Raw genomic sequence first — 24,775 nt, forward strand, 5'->3', positions numbered from 1 at the left:
CTGATTTCCATTTTTCACATCTGAAGAGAGAAATAGGCAATGCAGTAAAATAAACTTGATTCAGCACTGCCTTGTTAAAATATAGAGCACACATATGTGACCAGATTTGACTGAGAGACTGCCATCGCGCGAATTCAAGCTTTTCACCAGAGGAGAAAAACTTTTTTTTTTTTTTTAAATGAGTTTATAGCACAGGCAGACTCTTCACATACTAGAGCATGTCTGAAATAAGTATCAGAGCTGAAACCGACATGTAAATATGAAATAAATGCTTAAACATGTCGCTAGGTGTAATGTTAGAGACCACAGAAGTGAACCTTTCAAGCCTGTTTTCTCAACTCGTTGTTTTCTGCAAGACATTACTCTATAAGCCATATCTCCAAAACTGGTGGGTCAAACTGAACAACCAATATGTCAATTTTAAGCTATGATTCCCTGCTTTTATATGACATGAAAAAACGAAAATTAAAAAAAATCCAATGGCAGTCCCTCTGTCAAATGTAGTCACATATTGTTTGATATTTATTTTTTACTTTGTGGTCCTGGAGTGATACGGAAATTAATTAATCTAAAAACAAAACACATTTCAGCCTGTCTTCAATTATACAAATGCCAGCCATGGATAAAGTCACATGAGCATGCATTTTTATTTTGCATTTTATTTTTTGGTGACCTTGCAAAGACCAAAGTAAAGCCTTACTGTTGTCTACAATATATTCCACAAATACATTCTTATGGTGTCCAAAGTATTCCCAAGTGATGCCTATGCCGTCCTCGAACACGGACGTGTTAACGGTGCCAAACACAGGGCCTGCAGCACGCACTGACCACATGGGAGAGAACACAGGAAGGGGTTTATTTCAAAATAGTTCAAAATGTTTGTAAAAAACATTTCACTGACTCATCTTCACTACTATCTTGTAAGCATTGTCTCAACACTTTGCCCATAATATAGGCTACTTTTATACCAGAAAACATGTAATGGTAGTTGTGGTGTCTGTGTCGCCCCATGTATTATATTGTAGCTCTATCCCATTTTATCACAATACTTTTCTATGAATTAAATACAATGCCAATAGTTACGAATTAGGTGTCTAAATGTCCACAAATGCAAATGGAAACCAATATATTCTCCTTTGTCAAAAACAAGAAACACCATTTTCATTCTTGGCTTGATAATCTAGCTTGCATAATTTATGAGTCAAGGAATGTTTATTTTATTCACTTGTCAGAGGATTCTAAAAATCACCAGCTATAAAATGGTTAACTGCCAATTTGACAAGTGTTAAATGACTACTGTTCTAGAATGAACAGCACAATGCATACTGTACGATAAAAGTTAAACAAAACTTCACTCCTGTCCAGCTGCAATGAGAGCACAAGACCACTGGGTGGTGTCAGAGCTTGCTTGCTACACATAATAGCTACGTTATAAGACATGCAAACAAATTGCCAATCTTAATTACTTTAGTAACTAATAACACCAACTTGTTATACAGTTTTCTCTAAACAAGCAATATTGTGCAATAAGGCAAATCAATCCATCACTTACATACAGGCACTCGACGTAAGTGATATTTTTATGTTAAAAAGTGTGTTCGTTCAGTATCTGGGGTCTCATTACATTTTCAGGTAAGGATACAAATGTCATCCAATCAGGAGAGAGAACAGGATAAACAAGTGAAATTTGAAGTGATGAAACAAGGAAGCAGACAAAATTGAAACTGGACCACTATCAAATTGAAGCTGATAAATTATCTTTGCGAGGTTCTCTTTTCTGATTGGATTACATTTGTATCCCACCTGAACACAGGGCGACCTCTGTTACTGAACATAGCAATGATTGATAAAAGGAAAGAGCTTTGACTTTGTAATATTCTTTTAAATGAGAAATATCACGTTAACAGCATTAACTTAAGGAAATGCTTGACAAAAATGTCCATGCACTGTGTAATCGTAATGATATAAGAATCTCATCACAAGTCGACATTGTGTTCAAAGAAGTAGCCTTAATCATTGATTCTCAAAATGGGATCTTGGGACCCCCAGGGGTCCTTGATAGGGGTCCAGGAGGTCCCCATGTCCACGGCCTAATGCATACCAAACATACCTTGAACTTAAAACGTTTGAGAACTGCTAAATGCTAGATGTGACACCGCATGCTATATAGCAGTGTAGGAATCAGAAGTAGAAACCTGGGTGGGTGGGGGTGGGTGGGTCAGTGAGGGAGGAGGAGGGGGTGTGTGTACTCTTGTGAGTCGGGGGGCGAGAAGGTGACGCTGTGACGGGGGAGGAGGTTGGGTGAGTTGGGGGCTCAGTGAAGCCTGAAAGAACACAGAGAAGAGTGAGACAAGGCATGCACACACACACATACACACACATGCACGCACACACACACATACGCACGCACACACGCATACACGCACGCACGCACACACATTTGTATTACTGTACCACAGAGGAACATAGAGGACATCAACATTTTAGGATGGCAAAGAATGCCATTTATTTTATTTTCTTGGCATTTCTAACTGTAAAAGTCCGAAATAGCCAATCTGACAATGTGTCACTCTGACTCATACTGTACTAAACCATTAACAAACCCCACAATACGCCCACTAGTATAGGTAGGACCACGGCCACTCTGACTCAGACATAACCATAAACAAACCCCATATGCCCATACATAGGCATATATGGAGATGCGGCTGTCCAGATATGTCCAGAGCTGTCCGAACATGTGCATAATATGGGACCGACCGACTTCAAACTCGACGCGCGCATTGGCAAGATTTGAGGAGTGCGGTGCCTACCACCGAGTTCGGATATGCGGTTGTCTAGAACCAACCATTCCAACCAATAAGCCTATATAATATAGGCAGTCCAATACACAGGGTATACTATGGGCATGTACTAATGACATCATGATTCACCATATGGGCACAAAAGGGACACAGAGCATATAATACCTATGTACACGCACCTCGACAGTGGGTGCGGGGCCAATAAGGCAATTATGGAAGGAGGTGACCTGACGGGACACAGACAGACAGGTACAACGGGGGCTCTGAAATATTATAGTAAACCTAACTCTAAAAGTCTTTAATAAGCACAACAACAACCATTTCTCTTGTTTGGAGCTGGAAATTTGTCCTCACAATGTCAAATTCTAGTATACTTGTGTGTATAGTAATACAAGTAATGTGCGCGCGCGCGCACACACACACACACACACACACACACACACACACACACACACACACACACACACACACACACACACACACACACACACACACACACACACAGCATGCAGAGTATGTACAACAACAGAGTAAGCTACATAATGTAGGTAAGTATGTAAAGCTGCCATTTTGATAATATTTGATTGCATGCTGTGTTAATAAGTTGCTATAGTATTACTGCTGTGATTCAGAGTTGAGTAGAACACCTATGCAGTTGCATCTTGCATTCCTTATGTGATCTAAACACAGTGGAAGCATTTAGCCTGCATCCTTCCTCATCCTTCCTTGCTGTTCTCGCTCAGCTGTTGACAAGCTGAGTGACTTCATTAAATGAAGAAAAGTTTGAGTTGACAATTTTGTCCAGTGTAAAATATCAGGTATGCTTATAATGGCACGGTGATATGACAGGGCCATGTGTGCCATGCTCTAACAACCATACGATATACCAAAATCGCTAGATATAATTAAAAAAAACAACAACAATGAACCAAATCTTTTCATTCCACAACTGCATAGGAACCCAAACTAATGACAGTCAACTCTGAAGCAATGTTTGCATCATTTAGTTCCAGTCAAATCCTAGCTACCTCCAGGCTCCAACCTACAGTAAATATCACACGTTCTACTTTATTGTACTGTAAATACGAAGAGTAATAAGTACTCCATTAAGATGCTAATGTGTACCTGGTGATGGAATGTGTACTTCTTGTACCCATATATATATTAATTTAACTCTTGACAATATACAAACGTGCCCCTAATGGTCTATGCAAAACTATTGTCTACATATTTCCATGTGTAAAGCAAAGCAAAGCAAAGTTCTTTGTTTACCCAGGGTGAATGGACAATATGTAGACAATATGGCTCCAATGCAATTCAATTATATTAAATGATATGTTAGTATGTTCTATATTCTATTGTATTGTATTCCAAACTGTTGGACTGCCTCTGTAAGGGACTGGAACCAAAGCTTGCAGACAACCAAACCTGGGGAGAGTATCAGTTGTTTGAAGTGGTAAAGACTGAAAGCATGGCATGTACAGTACAGTAGAGCTTATTTGACAGTGCAGGAAAGTCCTACGTTGAAGGCTAAATTCCAGCGTTAAGCCACTATATTGGGGGAGCGTCCTATTACAATAGGATACAAGCAATGGTTCTTGCAGACGCCATATGGAAGCATATTGTAGCTATACAGGTTGAAGTACTCACATTAGACTTAAAAAAGGAAAGCTGTGTCTTGTTTGGGACAACACATTTTCCAGTTTCCAAAATAACATGCAGTATATTGTACTACACAATATCCTTTCCATGCAGTATGCCGGAAATTCATTCTGTGTTCCATGTTGTTTTCACAACATTAAAATGTAGGTTGTTAATTATAATGGTGTTGAATTGAAAGGTACCGGTAACTCAAAATGCACTTTTCCCAAGCGAGACACTGGTGTTGAGAATGTCACATCCCTTTTTTAAGGTTTTATCAACTGTCAGAAATGCTAGCTAAGCTGGGAGATGGGAAATATCGAATGGTAATTGGGAACATGCGGTTTCCTCCAGGGGCTACCTTTACCTTTGCCCTTCTCTAGAGGGGGTTGTTGAATAAGAGCTTCAGGAAGGAGGCAAGGGAAAAAAACAAGGGAGAGACAAGACAGCGTAAGAGGTTGAGTAGAGACATCAGGGATCTGACGTGTTTAGCTTGGGGAAGCTGAGTTTGCACCACCACAAACCAAGATGAGAGTAAGTCACCTCAGACATATAGTACACGCGACAGACGAACAGACACAAATCATTTGGGTACGAAAGACCCCATGAGCACATGCAGTGTTTTCATATTTTAAATCAAAACGGATGCAGGTTTAGCTACAGTACGTTTTGCAAACCTTAAACAATTGAAAAAGATGCAAACGTCCATTGTATATTTAAAAGAAAAATACTGTACGTGTATATAACCAGTAAGACGCCTGTGGGCGAGAAGCGACCTCATCCTAAAGGGCGAGGTCACGTGCACTGGCCATATATGGAGCGTATCTTGAGTGTACAGGGTGTGATGAGGTCAGATCAAGATATGGAATGTCAGAACAAGTCAGCTCCATATATGGAGATCTAAGGGTGGCAACGGGGGCAGTGTATTGAATATACAGGGTTTGATGAGGACCCAGGTAGGGCCAGGCCTTAATTTTCGGGCCTATTGAGAACTCTAGTTTTCGCCGGCTGCCGGGCGTGGCTGCACAAATAACTTTGGGGCAGGCCCGTCTAGAGTTTGAATAGGCATGCTCAAAAGGGATACATAGAAAAGGAAGGATGGATGCGGAACGATCAACATATGGAATGTCAGAACAGGTTCTGACATATATCCATATACTAATATTGATGACATCAGGGATCTCCATATATGGGCTTAATTGTGACAGCAGGTCGCATTTACTATGACATCAGGGATCTCCATCCGTGATGATGTCATGTGATGTCACGAGACCTAGGCACCATATATGGGGATTTTGAGTGATACACTGACTGACTGACGGGAAATGCATGATTCCATAGTTAACTGTGACCTTTGCGGCAACCAGACTGTCACAATATGATCATATATTGGCATTCCCATATATGGGCTTAATATTGATCACAGTCAGCGATCTCCATACTGTATATGGGCATAACAGGGATTGCATTAGGGTATCAGCTGGGAATGCCCATGTATGGAACTATTTCACGTGATGTCAGGCTTGCCTGGGGAGACCAGGAGACTGATGTCACGTGATATCACGATGACCTGGGGGCTTGCCTGGGGTGAGCGACGGGGATTTCAATAAACGGTTTCAATAAACTAATAAACTAATCTAAACTAATCGGTTTCAATAAACTAATCTTTTGAAATATTCACTCTTTTCTTGAATTCTTGCTTGAGTTTTACTTCCCTACATAACAACCAAATAAACAAAATATAATAAGGGTTTTACAGATTTAAAAAAAATACAGAATCAAGCGATTGTTTTATTATAAGGGTTTGAAGAAATAAAATTCCTAATTAATATTTAAATATAAAAACTGTTGCTTGTCCCTTGATTGTGCCTGAAAGGTGGTTGACTGTAAATAATAATGAGCTTACTTGTGTCCATGATTGTGACTGCCTCTTCTGTGATGGCAGGGCCAGGGCCCTTGATTGTCTTAGCGGTGAAGTAGAACTTGTAGCGAGTACTGTTCCTGAGGTTCAGCAGGGTGATCGAGGTTGTGTTGGATGTGAAGCTCATCATTTCAACAGGTCCCAACTCATTGGTGCTGTTGACTAGAGGAAGAGAAGAGAAGAGAAGAGAAGAGAAGAGAAAATAAATGGTAAATGGTGCATTTATATAGCACCTTGGCTTTACATAGATTGTGCATTACATTCACCCATTCACACACACATTCATACACCGATGGCGTCGGAAACCATGCAAGGCACCAACCAGCACATCAGGAGCAATTAGGGGTTCAGTGTCTTGCTCAAGGACACTTCGACACTAACTCTGGGGGAGCCCGGGTTCGAACTGGCAACCTTGCGGTTACCATCCAGCCACTCTACCCCTGAGCCACCGCCGCCCCCGCTGACAGCGATCCTTGATTGATTGATTGATAGATTGATTGATTGATTGATTTAGAGCCGTTCAAAAGCCTGTCGAGAGACTATGTGGCGTCAAACCACATGTAACAACTTACAAGTCAACACAGAAAAACAAGACATAGGCCTACCCAACACAACACATACACAACACATGGCATTACATGACTTCTCAATTGAGCAGCACTGCTTTTATTACCTGGTTGATATTTGAGTGTGTAGCCAGTAAGGCGTCCTGTGTTGTTGATTGGTGGACCCCATTCCAACGTCAGAGAATCGACGTTGGGGTTGCTGACCTTGAAGAAGGACGGTGGCCCCGGAACTATAAATACAAGAAACAAACCGTTTCTTTACGGGGAAAAAGCACTTTCCCCGACAATAACAGAAGCAGCATGGACAATGGCTGCCATCAGAGCTACAGAGATAAACAAAACATTAATTTTGAATACTGTACGTCATGTAAATTATACTTTTATTCAGCATATACAAATCGTATCAATATCAGATTTAAATGTGTACCTGTAGCATAACATTTAAACAGCATCAGCTACTCCTGTACATTGTAAAATCACCTAATAATTGTACACTCCTATCACATTAGTCTGTCCTGCGGTAACTCTGCAGTACACACCTCCCTCTGGCGTATGAAAGTTATGGGCCGAGGTGGAGGGTCCCTCTCCCTTGCCATTGAGAACCGTGATGGACAGGCTGTAGACACTGTACGGGTGGAGGTCGGGCAGGCGGCCCTCGCTCCGGTTTCCGCTGAACGTCAGGAACTGTTTGGTCTTGGCCTCCGGGGACTCCGTTTCTTCTAGGCCGTGTTCGCGCCAGTAGTACACCTTGGGGAGACGTGCAGGAGTTAGTTAGTGCACGCCAGTGTGGTTCTCAAATTGGGGGCCAGGGACCGCCAGGGTTCCTTGAGGGGGCCCTAAATTGGAAACTTGCGGGTCTGTAACTCTCAGAGTTATGGGGGTCCTTGAAATTAAAACGTTTGAGAACACTGTACTTAATCCATTGAGACCTGGAACACATCCATGTCACGTTAGCGTTTAACCACATTAACCATTAACCCATTTTGGGTGGGAACCCCTTTGTGTTTTAAACATTATGTTATAATTTAGCTATTGAAAAATAGCAGATCTACAAGCTCATAGCGCGCCACCGAGTGGCGCGCTATGAACTTGTAGGTCTGCTATTTTTGAAAAATCGTTAAAATGTGCCTCAAATCTTTCCGAAAATTGTCATGATTTAGAAAACTTTTTTTTTTAAATTTCGACGTCAGGCCTGAATGGGTTAAAGGGCCACTTCACCACTTTTCAACCTATCTTCATATAATAGGTCCTCACTAATAATCATGAAAAAATGGCGCAATTTCTTTCTACTCGGTCTGTGTCTCATAGGAGGGCTGTGGGCAGTTTAGAAACCTTCCTCCAGTGACATCATCGATGGGGAATACAAGCTAATAGAAACTGCAGGCTTTCTAGTCCTGAAAAGTTGCAATGCGAAAATGGAAGCCATCGTTCTCACGATAATGAAAATCTAAACATTTTTGTAAAAGAAATCTTGTTTAAAAATAAATCTACCTAATGATGATGACACTGGAGGACGGTTTCTAAACTGCCCACAGCCCTCCTATGAGACACATTTTATCATGATTATTATTGAGGACCTATTATATGAAGATAGGTTGAAAAGTGGTGAAGTGGTCCTTTAATCATGTACACATAAACGTTGAGGTTCAGTGGCAGGTTTGAGATCGTGTACAGTATTTGATGCTGGCCATACTCATAGCAGTAACGCCGGTTGAACACGGCCTGCATTGATGGTTAAACCCATAGACATAAAAAGGTACGCCTCCTTCAGGCTCTGGGGCACGTGTCTCTCTTGCAGGCAACATGGAGGCAAGCTTTCCCCAGATTCTTTGTGAAGCATAGTGGAAGCTTCCACGTGCGTCACGGAAGGGGGCGTTCGGTAGGCCAAGCAGACGGGCAATGTAAACGTTTGTTTTCTCATGCAAATAAAGCTCCCTTGGATTGAATTGATAAGTCCCGGAAAAGACGCGCTGTGATTGGCCAGTAGTCACTTACTCAAGTGACAGCGACGCAGCGTGCCTTCCGCATGACTGTAGCCAATGAGGCATCTATTTTTTTATATCTATGGTTAAACTAAAAATTAACAAATTCCCATGCATACACCTCCTGCCGTATGCAGTCTTCGCTCCCTTACCTTATATCCCTGGAGTTTCCCCCTGACCGTGGAGGAAGGGACAGGATTCCAGGTGACCTCTGCCACAGTGCTGTTATGAACCATGACCTCTACACTCTCTGGAGCCAATGAAGGTACTGTGGGAGAAAGTGTGTGTGTGTGAGAAGAGAGAGAGAGAGAGAGAGAGAGAGAGAGAGAGAGAGAGAGAGAGAGAGAGAGAGAGAGAGAGAGAGAGAGAGATGAGCATCACAGATGAGCATCACAGATGCTTTTTTTAAGCTAAATTAAGTTGTGTCCTCTCCTGGTGGCGAGGGGTGATTGTAAAGTAATACCCAGGATTTTAACCTGGATCTCCTGTGATCTATCGCTCAATCAAGGTACAGAGGAGCTATATTTTTTTTTGTAAGCTTCGGGCAGGGCTACTTGTCAACCAGTAGGGGTCCTACCAGAAACCAGAGGCTAACTTTCTCAAAGGAAGAGACGGGAGACCACCTCCAACCACTGCAGATGCTAGTTTATTGTATTAACTTATTTATCGCCGACATCGCCTTTCGGCGCCTGTTTTCTAATGCACTCTGCACCGAGATCACCTTTTGATGCCTTTTTTAATATCAATTGATTACGGTGATCATTTGTGTCCCAAAACTATATGATCCTCGCTTACAAAAATTATGTTTTGGGTGGATTCAATGACATTTGCGGCAGCCGTTACATATCAGATTTTTACTTCCTGACTTGGAGTTTCCGGCCAAAACGGCTTTCAATCTGAGAACCTCGACCATTGAGTTATAATGTGTGGGTCCACTAGATGGCGGTCACCATACAGATTGGTTCATTTTATTCATTAACCTAAGTCCCACATTGCAGCTTTAACATGTTTTGTTAAACTAAACTACACATTTAAACTTGCCCTACTAGTTTCTCAGAACTCACAGTCCTCTCCAGAATGTCCCAGCACCACCCCAGGCTCAGGGGCGCTGCCGTAGTCATTCAGCGCTTGAACTTTGACCTCGTAAGGTACATAGGTGGCCGTTCCGGACACCAGAAACTGGGAGGCGTTGGAAACAGTTATCGAGGACCAGTCCTGGTCCACATCCTTCTGTCTCCACTGGACCCGGTATTGAAGGCCTGGCCCGTTGGACTGCAGACCCGTCAATGGCTGTAGGAAACAAGAGTTACTTTTTTGTTTTTATACTTGAGTCAGCCATCGATGAAAACACAGGCGACTTGGACTGATGGATTTTAACCATCTAAGCCATATACAGTATACACTATACAGTATTTTGTATACAAAAATAGGCAATCTACAAGCTCACAACACCTTGCAATGCGACTTTGACATGACACTAAAAATGTAGGTTATGCCATGAAGGTTATGCTATTGGATGATTTGATTCATTCTCGAATCAGATTGATACATGAACTTGGGAACAAGTCACACAGATTGGTTTTCCCTTTCAATGTTGTATATAGATAAATATCAAAACAGATGAACAAATAAAAATAAGATTAGATCTAATTAACGATGATGTAATTAAGCTGCATAGTTTGGTTTGAGTGGATGTTTTAGCAGTGTTGAATTGAGTCCACTGGACTGGAAAGCTGACGGTTCTTGCCAGAGCCGGTTCTGCTATGTAGAGGATCATGGCCAGAATGAGGGCCATTCCGTGACTTCAACTGATAATATGACTGTTGAGCTGACAAGATGTGTCAACTCCTATTTTACAGAAAAGGAGGGGTCAGTGGCGTGTACAAATAGACACTAGGTGGTGCTAGAGCACCTGCCCTTTGCCATTTCGAAAAAATAAATAAATATATTTTTATTTTTGTACAGTGTACACTGTACAGTATGTGGACCATGGTGACATTGATCAATTATTGATAAAAAAAAGCTTCTAATATATTATTTATGCCCCAAAATCTATAAATCTCAGGCAACCGGCCGGTTCCACGCGCTGCACAAGGTGCCCCTTTTTTTTCACTTGAGCACCTGCCCCTCTAAATGTCTGTGCACGCCACTAGCCTGGCGCAGCCACACTTCACCCGCCCCTATTGCATATGCATACGCCCCGAGGCGGATAGCCCAGCGCAGTGGTATATTAGTATCTCAACGCGAGGCTAGCACGCCACTGGGAGGGGTTGTATCTAGCAAGACAATCAAATTCCTATTTTTATGGGGAAAGTACAGTTGGAGGCCATCGATATTGTCCTTTTCTTTTTGCTGAGGTTTGCGTGATCTGCGCAAAAGGACAGTTAACCCATTTTGGGCGGGAACCCCTTTTGGTGTTTTAAACATTATGTTATAATTTAGCTATTGAAAAATAGCAGATCTACAAGCTCGTAGCGCGCCACTCGGTGGCGCGCTACGAGCTTGTAGGTCTGCTATTTTTGAAAAATATATCGGTGGCACCCAACTGTATCTGTATTAATGGCACCTATACCGTATCTGCCAGTGTTTTTAATGAGCCAGCAAAACCATGTCATTAATATACCAAAATTAAAATTAGCTGAACTTCATCCAGTGCAACTTTCAGCTGTACTGCTGCACTTGGTTGGAATATACCCTTCCCATCATCACGTTTGATTGAATTAGACCTATCATGTTATCTGCCGTATGTTCTTTTCTTACGTCATTGTCAAGGATAGCTTACCATCCAGGAGATGATCAGGTTGTCTTTTTCTGTTCCCATTCCCTGAACATTTGAAGGGTTCTCATCCGGAGCTGAACAATGCAGAGTGAAACAATCATGTTTTAACTTATTTTAGTTTTAGTTTTTACATCACATCATCATGGCACACTTACAATATATATAATACCCAATATAATTATATTGTATATTTAGTCATATGAATAGAATCCTATTGCATGATGCACTGCAGCGGACTTCATTATGCTCTTATAGAGGATAAGAATACCAGCACTGTATATAGGATTCTTGTCTTTATTCAGTTTCCCCCAGCAACACATAACAATACAGACGTTTCGGCCCAGAGGCCTTCCTCAGTGTAAATCTTGCGTGGTTTACGCTGAGGAAGGCCTCCGGGCCGAAACGTCCGTATTGTTATGTGTGCTGCTGGGCGAAACTGAATAACGATAAGAATCCTATTGGATACAACCTGAATGCTGGTATTCTTTTCTATAGACTGTGGGCTCCATTTTCGTCTTATCCCTAAACTTCTTAGCCTTATTTTACTATTTTGAAAAACATTTTTGAATAGTTCAAATAGCCAATCTACATGGACACGTTGTGAGCTTGTAGACTGGCCATTTTAACTATTCAAAAATGTTTTGCAAAATAGTAAAAAAAAAAGCCAAATAAGTTTAGGGATAAGGGGTTTAGCGGTGACGAAAATGGAGCCCTGTATCTTCCAGAACCGTGCACCCGATACACTATTAAATGGAGCCCTGTATCTTCCAGAACCGTGCACCCGATACACTATTACATGGAATTACTCAACTGAGTGCTTGCATCTTCTTTCTTCTTATAGAGCGGTGGTTCCCAAAGTGGGGTCCGGGGACCCCCAGGGGTCCTTGGGAAAGTTCCAGGGGGTCCCCAGCTAAATGATAGTTTGGAACCAAATGGACCCTTATGGGTCTGTAACTCAGAGTGTACAAATGGAACCAAATGGACGGGTTCATTTGGTTCCATTTGTACACTCTTGATTTTACAATATACATTGGGGTCCCAGATATAGAAATGACATTAAATGGGGGGTCCATAGCCTAATTCAGGTCAAACCTGGGGGTCCTTGAAATGAAAATCTGTGAAAATCACTGCCAGAGCCGTAAAAATCTTCTCTTATGGGGCTTCCTTGGCATATATTTTCTAATGGGGGTCCGCGGGCTAATGAGTGTCAACTTGGGGGTCCTTGACATGAAAAAGTTTGGGAACCACCGTTCTAGAGGAGAATACACTGCTCTGAACTGTACATATTCCATATGGATAACAGCATGGCCCTTACGTGCAGGGTTGGTCCGGTACTGTTGGGAGGACTGACTAGGGTGGCTGAGCCCCACGTCGTTGACAGCCAGCACCCTGAAGGAGTAGTAGACATAGGGAGACAGCTCCAGCTGGGCCGTGGTGCTGCTACCAGCCACTTCCGTCAGGTTGACCCAAACGCCCGGCTGGTGGAGCAGGTCCTCGTACTGGATCAGGAACTCTGCGGCAGGCAGCGAGGTGAAAGGTATTTGTACTTTACTTGAGTATTCCACTACGTCTCGGAGGCAAACTACGTTTATTATTCATTAAGCACTACATACATTTCGGCCATTTCACCACTGCTCGTTACAAGATGATTGTCACGTCTGTGTGGTACAGTATTCTACAGCAGTGGTTCCCAACCATTTCTGGATCAGGGACCACTTGGAAATCTGGAAAGTGTCCGCAGCCCACCCATCTGACCATGATGGCTGCCGTGTTAAGTGGACTGATGGGTGGGCCGTTTCAGAGCGTCTTTATTTGAATGATCAAGCCTGGCTGGATACAACAGAACTAACATAGTGTATTTCAAGTCTGTATCTATTTTCTCTTAGATTATTGTTACATTATCATTACAATCTTAGTGTTTTGCCAATTATTTGGGGGCACACTATTTTCGCAACCCACCAGTGGACCCGGGCTCACAGGTTGGTTATCGCTGGCTTACAGTACAGTACTTACTCTGTATGAGGCTGTTATGTACAGTACAGTGCTTTCTCTGTATGAGGCTGTTATGTACAGTACTTACTCTGTATGAGGCTGTTATGTACAGTACAGTACTTACTCTGTATGAGGCTGTTATGTACAGTACTTACTCTGTATGAGGCTGTTATGTTCATCTCCTTACAGTCCAGTACTTGCTCTGTATGAGGCTGTTATGTACAGTAGTAACAGTCCAGTATTTGCTCTGTATGAGGCTGTTATGAACAGTAGTAACAGTCCAGTACTTACTCTGTATGGGGCTGTTATGTTCATCTCCTTACAGTCCAGTACTTGCTCTGTATGGGGCTGTTATGTACAGTAGTAACAGTCCAGTACTTGCTCTGTATGGGGCTGTTATGTACAGTAGTAACAGTCCAGTACTTACTCTGTATGGGGCTGTTATGTACAGTAGTAACAGTCCAGTACTTACTCTGTATGGGGCCGTTATGTACAGTACTTACTCTGTATGAGGCTGTTATGTACAGTAATTACTCTGTATGGGGCTGTTATGTACAGTACTTACTCTGTATGAGGCTGTTATGTACAGTAATTACTCTGTATGGGGCTGTTATGTAAAGTAAATACTCTGTATGGGGCTGTTATGTACAGTACTTACTCTGTATGAGGCTGTTATGTACAGTAATTACTCTGTATGGGGCTGTTATGTACAGTACTTACTCTGTATGGGGCTGTTATGTACAGTACTTACTCTGTATGGGGCTGTTATGTACAGTACTTACTCTGTATGAGGCTGTTATGTACAGTACTTACTCTGTATGGGGCTGTTATGTACAGCAATTACTCTGTATGGGGCTGTTATGTACAGTAGTAACAGTCCAGTACTTACTCTGTATGAGGCTGTTATGTACAGTAGTAACAGTCCAGTACTTACTCTGTATGGGGCTGTTATGTACAGTACTTACTCTGTATGGGGCTGTTATGTACAGTACTTACTCTGTATGAGGCTGTTATGTACAGTACTTACTCTGTATGGGGCTGTTATGTACAGCAATTACTCTGTATGGGGCTGTTATGTACAGTAGTAACAGTCCAGTACTTACTCTGTATGAGGCTGTTATGTACAGTAGTAACAGTCCAGTACTTACTCTGTATGGGGCTGTTATGTACAGTAGTAACAGTCCAGTACTTACTCTGTATGGGGCTGTTATGTACAGTACTTACTCTGTATTGGGCTGTTATGTACAGCACTTACTCTGTATGGGGCTGTTATGTACAGCAATTACTCTGTATGGGGCTGTTATGTACAGTACTTACTCTCTATGGGGCTGTTATGTTCATCTCCTGGGATCCAGGAAAGCTGGACGTTCCTGTCTCGCTGGTCCGTCAACTCCAGATCTGTAGGAGGGTCCGGTTGCTCTGGAAAGTACAGTGAAAGAGTCAGTGATGCACAATTTGGAAAACCCTCTTCTCCGCTGTTGGCAATTTTCCAAACACTGATGGGAATCGGTGATCTAAAATGTATGAGGATTGGGCGTTACTAGGTGTCACTAGGCGTTATTATTGTTCTGTGTGGTATTCATGCCTGTTATTTGCTCATCAGAATCAGACCATAATACATCACTGATTCTGTACAGTATGAATCCAACTTCTTCAAAATATAAAATTCTGTGATTTTCAATACTTAGCTCTTTTTTTCAACCCACAATTCACAATCCCTTCCCAGACACAGTGTGAGAGACATACTGTACAGGATTGACAGACAACAGAAATACAAAACTAATGAGAAAGTAACGAAAACAACCCAAAAGGAACGGAAATAAGTACATAAAAGCATCAGGATAAATGGACATAAACATATACCTGCGACCATATCACCATGTTAGATATTATGTAAAAATATAATACTAACAAATAAATAAGTAAATGAACGAAATGGAAGTTAGGAGCTTGGAGGGGAAACAGTGCTAATGTTTGTTTACCGTAGACAAGCGGAGTGGCCTCTGAGACAGCAAAAAGAAAGAGTAAAGTACATGTAGAAGTTAAACATTAGTGACATTTTAGAGCAAAGAGAAAGTAGAAAGGTGGTAAGGCAGGCTCTAAATGTAACTGTTTTAGTGGAACAAGTTTACAGGCGTTACAAGAAGTTCAAAACACAGAGGCACAGAACATGACCTTCTGAGCACGGGAAAGTTTGTCTCGAATATTGTATTTTCAACTCAACAAAGTGACATTTGTGATATCATTTCAAATGAAAGAGCACGTTCTTCACTTTATACATTGACTTTTTTTTTTGTTAGGTCAAAAGTTGCGTGCAATGAACTATTCATTTGCTGTTAAAGGTGGACTGAAGATTTTAACGTACCCACAACAGTGAGCATGGCACTGGCTGAGTCCTGATCCAGAGTGGTGTTCATGACGCAGGTGTAGGTGCCTTCGTCCTCGACTGTCACGTCTTTGATGGTCAGACTGTCAGTGTCCACCACAAACCTGAATAGAGACACAACCAATTTATAACCACTTATAGCATTTTATGTAAACATAGCACTATATAGTATATATGCATAGTTTCATTATATAGATATTCCACTGTTACGTTCTTAGTTTACGTATGATTCATGATAACTACTTTATATGTACAGTTTGTATGATGTTTTGCCATATGCTTTTTTGTTCTTGCTTAATGTAAATTGCTCTGGATTAAGAGTGTCTGCTAAATGCCTAAATTGTAATTAAAGCTGCAAGTGGAACTTTTATGTCATACCCGGGATTCAAACAAATATATAACTAGGGTCCAGAGGGAAGAAGAGGGACCTACTGGACACACTAGGGTCCAGATGGAAGAAGAGGAGCCTACTGGACACACTAGGGTCCAGAGGGAAGAAGAGGAGCCTACTGGACACACTAGGGTCCAGATGGAAGAAGAGGAGCCTACTGGACACACTAGGGTCCAGATGGAAGAAGAGGAGCCTACTGGACACACTAGGGTCCAGAGGGAAGAAGAGGAGCCTACTGGACACACTAGGGTCCAGATGGAAGAAGAGGAGCCTACTGGACACACTAGGGTCCAGAGGGAAGAAGAGGAGCCTACTGGACACACTAGGGTGTCCAGTAGGACAACCGCTTAAATAAGGCTTAAATTGCATATTTGCCGATTGCATTGGGAAAACATGTTACTGGCTGACTTCATTCATTTCGATCCTATGCCACCAAAAAGTGGAATGCCCTACCAACAGTCATTAAGACATGCGAATCCCTTGACTCCTTCAAAACCGCTCTCAAAGGGCACCTACGGACGGCTGCAATTCGAATGTCCTTGACATGAAAAAGTTTGGGAACCACTGCTTTCCACCACTATGTTATTTCCGTCCATACTGTATGTTGGCGGCCCGCCAGTGTGCAGAGTGCACAGGAGATGGGAGCCCGGATGCTGCCATTACCGCTCAGTACCTCCCACGTAGGTTACCATTGGATACATTACATGTCGCTCAAGCTCACGTGGACTCTGCTTTTCTGTTTGACCAGTTTTGACAAAGTTAATTATCGATTAACAGCATGTTTGAAGTTCAAAGTACAACAAGATCAATATTTTTGGGGAAAAGCACTGTTAAAACACTGATCGATTTTTTTTTGCATCAGCTCTGTGAGCGCTACAGCAGCAGTGGGTGGAGAGAGTGAGTGGGTTGGTCCTGCATGTAAGCACCGTTCTGTCCCGTGTTGATCTGGGTGAGAGTTTAAGCAGGAAGCAGAGCAGAGGACTTGGGTCCAGAAAGACCACTACATTTCGGCAAGTATAAAGTCACATCCCAAACGGTCAGAGTGGGCCTCAGAGTGGACCGAAGAAGGAGATATTAAACTATTTGGGATTTTTAAAAGAGAGATGTCATCCGACAGCTTTCCAGCTGCTGCGTCAGAGAAGCAACAGATGGACCAGGGAGCCATGCTGAAGCAGCCTGTGATAGAGTTACACAGAATAGGTGTGTACATGATTTTATGTCTCTGTACAATTTTCTTTCAGCTTCAACAGAAAGCAGATGCACAGAAATGTTGTCGGTACTCGGTGGAGACTATAGTAATGCTTCCTCCCAGCACGAAATCAACTGTGTGTGTGTGTGTGTGTGTGTGTGTGTGTGTGTGTGTGTGTGTGTGTGTGTGTGTGTGTGTGTGTGTGTGCGTGCGTGCATTCTTATTGTTTCGAATATTTACATCAAAGATTGCCTCCGCAGCTTGTGCACGCGCGCACAAGCTGCGTGTGTGTGTGTGTGTATGTGTGGGCCTACACAGTCCAAAAAAGTAAAAAAAAAAAAAAACCTAGTTATCTTCATTCTAATGCAGGAATTTTAGTAGCTCCAAACGTTTTTCTTTTTTTCTAAAAAACACAAATGTGCTGATCTCATCACATTTGTGCTGACCTCATCACATTTGTTATGACGGCTATGGACGTTTTTAGCCCAAGGAGTGTTTTTTGTGCAAAACTAATGCTTGGAATGGATTCAGAATCATGAAAACCCCCTAGTTTGACATGTTACAAGCATATGGATAGTTGGACATTTTTTACATTTTTGCCATATAGGATGTTAATGGTAGGGTCACATATTAACCCCTATATAAAAAAAGCTCAATACTAAAAGCCTGTCAGCAAGTGGATTCATGAATGTATGTATATAGACAATATTTTAGGCCAATAAAAAAGACTATATACCGAATTTTGGCTGCCGGACTAAAGGTTGTCAATACTGGAATGAGGGACACTGAGGGAGAACCCCACTTTCACAGCTTTTAAATGGCAATTGAAACAGTGGTTAAACAACCAGTTTTGTGATCACATAGTACCCTAGTAGTAAGAGAAATCTATGAAAATCTGGGAACTAAATCGTTACCAAGAAATTTCTTCACCAATGTGTTTCTAAAGGTGTCTAATAACATGTACTAAAAGTTTGAAATTCAACTCCTGTGGGAAATTGAGTTTATTAGCATAATATGTGACCATACCATAACATCCTATATAAGGCAAAAACGTCCAAATTTCATCATTCTTTAAGTAACATGTGACATATGAAACTAGGGTGTTTGCATGATTCTGAATCCATTCCAAGCATTAGTTTTGCACAAAAACACTCCTTGGGAGGAAAACGGCCACACAAACGTGATGAGGTCAGCATATTTGGTCAAGTGGATATGGTCTAATTTAGCCCAAGGAGTGTTTTTTGTGCAAAACTAATGCTTGGAATGGATTCAGAATCATGAAATCACCCTAGTTTCATATGTCACATGCTACTTAAAGAATGATGAAATTTGGACTTTTTTGCCTTATATAGGATGTTATGGGTATGGTCACATATTATGCTAATAAACTCAATTTCCCACAGGAGTTGAATTTCAAACTTTTAGTACATGTTATTAGACACCTTTAGAAACACATTGGTGAAGAAATTTCTTGGTAACGATTTAGTTCCCAGATAGGTCAAATACCTGATAAAATGCCCTTACTATAGTAATAGTTTTACTTATTTTCTCTTTTTACTGTGTTGTGCTGTGTATTTGTATGCTGTCCTTTCGTGTCTTGTTATGTAAGTACTGTTTAGTGTTGTCTGGGGACTACAGATGGAAATCAGCATTGCTGCTAATTCCGAAAGGTGTATTTACACTACATTTGTATGTAACTAGAATTTCGCCGCCCTTTGGGCGGCGAATCCTAGTTCCGTTGGCAGCGCAATGGGAAGAAGGAAATAGCGGGATTTGACAGACTCCACTCCAGTATTGTGCCCTTGACATGTAGTAACGGATGGGTATTATTATGATTTGTTGTATTTTCACATCAAAGGAAATTAATGTAAATGAAAATAAGCAGACATGAAACTGCTGTTTACTGTTTTTGTTTGCTTACAATAAATTACTGTTTTTGGAAACCAAAAGCTGTTGAGAATGGAGCAGAACATACTGTAGTATATTTTTTGGGGGACCTTGACTGCATTATAGTAGGGCTACAATATTTTGGATTGCGGATTGCAGTGACGCCACATTGTTTGTTCGGGAACAATATTTGTAGTTACAATGAGGGCTACATGAGCCGAAGGGAGAGAAACACTTCGCCTCTCTCCAGTCCGTGCATATGGTGCTGGTACGGATCGCATCGCTGACTGACATAAACACACAGTTACAATTCAGAGGCACTTCAATGAGAAAACGCAACTAATAACGCTTGTGTGTGTTAATGTGCCCGGTGCTGACGTTAGTATATAATGTTTAGATTGTTTTCCTGGCTGAATAACAACGGATCGCATCGCTGACTGACATAAACACTCCAATTCAGAGGCACCCCGCACGCACACACACACAGAATCCATGCGACTCGGTGCGTCGCAGTTGTCATGTTTCCATGAATAAAACGGGTCGCGCAATTGTCGTGTTTACATGAATGAAACTGGTGGTGCAATTGTCGTGTTTGCATGAATTAAACGGTGTATTTATGTAATGGCGCCGCTGTCCATGCAAGTCCGAATCAGTGTGTGTGTGTGTCTGTGTGGGACTGTGTGTGTTGTGGAAGACGGGGAACAATGTTGCCAGGGTCGTGAATTGTAAGCGAGTTGTAGTGTGTGTAAGTAGCGTGGTGAATGGCTTTGTTTCTGGGTCTGTTTGCTTTTTTCTGGGCCTGTTTTCATAGACCTGGCAACAGTGGCCCGTGTGTGTGTGTGTGTGTAGTGTTGTGTTCGTGTTGTTCTTCTAATGTGTGTGTGTGTAGCGTGTAACTTCCGGTGTTGCAGAAACATAAAAGCTCTCGTGGGTCACGTGGTTGGCTTTGAGCGAATGGGAGAGGGGATGTAGTGTTGCCAGGTCCGCGTATTGTAAGCGAGTGGTAGTGTGTGTAAGTAGCGTGTTGAATGGCATTGTTTCTGTGCTTGTTTTCATAGACGTGGCAACAAATTAGGCGGGGGTGTCGGTGCTTGTGGCGTGTTTGTGTTTATTATTGATATTGATATTGTTTGTGAGTCTGGACGGGAGCCGGCTGTAGTGGCAGTGTGATGACAATTTTTACGCGTGTGGTGTTGAGTGTGGGCGTGCTGCGCGACATGAGGAGATAGCCATGGATCGACGCGGAGGGTAAGTCTGTGACGTGTTAGTGTGTTTAGTGGGTTATTGCAGTGTGTGTTGCAGTGTGTCAGACACTCTTGGAGTGACGTAGTAGCTGGTGCCTTTTTTTCCTGGGTTGGGAACAGCGTTTTGGGCACACCTTTTCAATTGTATAATAGAATGTTCATTAATATGCTCTGACCCGTCCAAATAAACAAATTAAGTAAAGTAATTTAGAACATTATCAGTTGGTAATACAACACAGCTTGCATGTTATTTCAAAACATTTAATGTTTTTTTCTCTGTCCTCATTCTCTATCCCAGATGTCTTTCCTGCCCAACTCAAACATATCTACAGCAGATATAGACATCTCAAACATCACCAGAGAACTCAGCCCTACACCTGTGACCAGTGTGGGATAAGCTTCAGCCAGAGCAGTACTCTCAAACGACACCAGAGAATCCATACAGGACAGAAGCCCTACACCTGTGACCAGTGTGGGATAAGCTTCAGCCAGAGCAGTACTCTCAAACAACACCAGAGAATCCATACAGGACAGAAGCCCTACACCTGTGACCAGTGTGGGATAAGCTTCAGCCTGAGCAGTACTCTCAAACAACACCAGATAATTCATACAGGGCAGAAGCCCTACACCTGTGACCAGTGTGGGATAAGCTTCAGCCAGAGCAGTACTCTCAAACGACACCAGAGAATCCATACAGGACAGAAGCCCTACACCTGTGACCAGTGTGGGATAAGCTTCAGCCAGAGCAGTACTCTCAAACGACACCAGAGAATCCATACAGGACAGAAGCCCTACACCTGTGACCAGTGTGGGATAAGCTTCAGCCTGAGCAGTACTCTCAAACAACACCAGATAATTCATACAGGGCAGAAACCCTACTACTGTGACCAGTGTGGGACACGGTTCAGCCGGAGCATTACTCTCAAAAGTCACCAGAGAATTCATACAGGTCAGAAGCCCTACTACTGTAACCAGTGTGGGATAAGCTTCAGCCAGAGCAGTCATCTCAAACAACACCAGAGAATTCATACAGGACATAAGCCCTACACCTGTGACCAGTGTGGGATGAGCTTCAACCAGAGCAGTAGTCTCAAACAACACCAGAGAATCCATACAGGACATAAGCCCTACACTTGTGAGTGTGGGATAAGCTTCAGCCACAGCGGTAATCTCAAACAACACCAGAGAATTCATACAGGAGAGAAGCCCTACACCTGTGACCAGTGTGGGATAAGCTTCAACCAGAGCAGTAGTCTCAAACAACACCAGAGAATCCATACAGGACATAAGCCCTACACTTGTGAGTGTGGGATAAGCTTCAGCCACAGCGGTAATCTCAAAAAACACCAGATAATTCATACAGGAGAGAAGCCCTACACCTGTGACCAGTGTGGCAAACGGTTCAGCCATAGCAATACTCTCAAACAACACCAGATAATTCATACAAGAGAGTAGCCCTACACCATTGACCAGTGTGGGAAATGGTTCAGCACAAGCAGTGAGTTAAAATCAATAAATGGTAAATGGTGCATTTATATAGCACCTTTATCCAAGGCGCTTTACAGAGATTGTGCATTACATTCACCCATTCACACACCGATGGCGGCGGAAACCATGCAAGGCACCAACCAGCACATCAGGAGCAATTAGGGGTTAAGTGTCTTGCTCAAGGACACTTCAACACCAACTCTGGGGGAGCCCGGGTTCGAACTGGCATCCAGCCACTCTACCCCTGACCCACTGCCGCCCCTTACTGGCAAAGCCTTACTGGCTTTGCCCTGGGTTGGCTCCCATAGAGTCAGTTTACTTGCCTCTAGTTCTGGGTGCCTGACACAGTGCCCCCCCAGCCTCATCCTTCTCTGTCTGTGACCCGTGGTAGGTCCCCCATAGAGGTCCACATTTCTGATGCGGCCAGTCCATGTGACACCAAGTGCCATTCGTATCATTCTTGTGTTTCTATTAATACAATAGAAATACATTTTCATTTGCCTGTATGCTGTTTTATTTTAAATTATTTAGAAGATACTGGTGTTAAAGTGGAAAAAATGCATTCCATCTCCCAATTGCCCGTCAATGTGTTGCTTATTTAGGCCCAGGCCACACGTATATGGATCTTTTGCTAAACGGATATTTTCGTCCTCCGTTTTAGAAAATATCCCTGCCCATACGACAGAAATATCTGAGTCCACACACAAACGCAGAAACGCATTGAACACAGGATAAAATCACTGCAGTAGCAGGTTTCAATTGTAGGCTATATTATACTTGATTTTATATTTACACTTGCCAATCGTATTTTTTAATGAAGGAATAAGTACCGCATTTTAAAAGCCACCTAAATTGTGAGTGGAAGTGGAACATGTTTCTTTCATTGTCTGTCAGCATGTCACACTATGTGCGTAAATCTCCAAATCCCGACTCTCGACTTTTCTCTCCATATAGGCCTAATTTAAAAATGATAGACACTTTAGACTTTACCATTGCTCTGGCGACTTGACAAGTCCTGCACAGAAAATAATAGCAGAGTCAGACCTATAGAAGTGTCCACTTGTGAGCTTGTAGAGTGGCTATATTGTATAGTTATAATGTAGGCTAATAAAAGTTCACACGCACACAGTGACAAATGCAGTCAAGGGTGCGCCCTTTATTACCTAAACAGGAGAGAGCTATTATATGCACACGGCGACCCACTGTATACTTTCTTCTCACCATTCACACCTCTCTCTCTCACAACACGCATAGCAGGTGTAGCCTCCTGCAATGGCATTTGGCCGGGGTCCTTATAGGTAGGTTAATATCCACAGTTTATCTGTAGCGGTCCGCAATTAACCTCAAGCTTCGCACTCGGCACAAATACAAATTAAACTAGAAAAAGTGCCCTTCTGGGCACAGGTCTCCACCAGGAGGATAGGACTGTGTGAGATGTTTGGCAAAATGTTTAGTAGTAATATAAACATGTTTGCCTTGTATGGCAATTGGATGATTTGAGGCATTTTGTTCCAATCAACCTGTTTTGCAAAAATCAACCTGTTGGTGGCGCTATAACAGGCCAATGTGAAAAGGGTGGGATATATTCCTCAGCCTAGTAAGAAAATGTGTGAAAGATTTCACGTGAATTGCATGCTGTGTTCATGATTTGAGGCTTTTGTTCAAAACGGGGCAATCTTGCAAACTGTGAAAGGCAATTGTAGCCAATTAGGGTGGAATATGAAATATCGGACAGATCCGACTTGAGCACATGACCATAGAGATACTGTGTAACGATTTGTGAGATTTTTGGACAGAATCTGGAGGAGTAATATCCAAAAATGTGTTTTACAAAAGTCGGCCTCCTGGTGGCGCTATAAAAGGCAGATGCGGAAAATGCAGGTCAAAGGTTTGTCCTTGGCCTCTAGGGAGTGTGCATGCAACGTTTCACGCAGATCGGTGCAGTTTTAGGTAACAAATGTGAAAAGCTGCCTCATGGTGGCGCTATAACAGGCCGTTCTGGAAAATGCGGGGCAGAGGTTCATCGTTGGCATCTAGGGAGTGTGTGTGCAAAGTTTGGCATCGACCGGGTTAACGGTGCCGGAGATTAGCTGGTAACGGACGGACGGAAGGACACACGGACGGACACACACACGGACGGACACACACACGGACGGAGTGCAAAACATACTCTCTCACCATGCCTTCGGCCTGGTGGAGACAATTACCAGTCCGCACTGGACTAGTAGGCTGATATATGTATTATTGGATGCAGCAGAGCAGAGCCTTTGCTCGCTGCAGTTGATGCAACATATGATACGTTTTAAAGTTGTTAACAGTGATATATAAACATGAACAATTGGATAGATATCCGAGTTTCCGCATGCAGGCACAATTAAGCTGCATTTCTCACCTAATTATAGTAAAAATGATATGCGCTAATAAGCGGTGACATCATCGTTTCTCAAAAGCTCCGTTTCGCATGACTACACAGCTCCACTGATCCGGATATTTTCGAAAATCGTC

At 42.5% G+C, this 24,775-nt stretch overlaps 1 protein-coding gene across 2 annotated transcripts in view; it reads right to left on the reverse strand.

The window, feature by feature from the left end:
- LOC306916595 (neuronal cell adhesion molecule-like) overlaps positions 1-24,775 on the reverse strand; it is a 140,753-nt gene that overhangs the window by 11,039 nt on the left and 104,939 nt on the right. For both annotated transcript variants that reach the window (XM_079494532.1, XM_079494533.1), the window contains 9 exons: positions 16,051-16,175; positions 15,003-15,104; positions 13,009-13,206; positions 11,697-11,767; positions 9,979-10,204; positions 9,067-9,182; positions 7,472-7,679; positions 7,040-7,162; positions 6,352-6,528 (listed from right to left, as the gene is read on the reverse strand). In XM_079494532.1, coding sequence (XP_079350658.1) covers positions 6,352-6,528; positions 7,040-7,162; positions 7,472-7,679; positions 9,067-9,182; positions 9,979-10,204; positions 11,697-11,767; positions 13,009-13,206; positions 15,003-15,104; positions 16,051-16,175 — 1,346 coding nt within the window. The remainder of the gene's footprint in view (positions 1-6,351; positions 6,529-7,039; positions 7,163-7,471; positions 7,680-9,066; positions 9,183-9,978; positions 10,205-11,696; positions 11,768-13,008; positions 13,207-15,002; positions 15,105-16,050; positions 16,176-24,775) is intronic.

This window comes from Electrona antarctica (assembly GCF_951216825.1).
Source record: "Electrona antarctica genome assembly, chromosome: 23".
Classification (NCBI taxonomy): domain Eukaryota; kingdom Metazoa; phylum Chordata; class Actinopteri; order Myctophiformes; family Myctophidae; genus Electrona; species Electrona antarctica.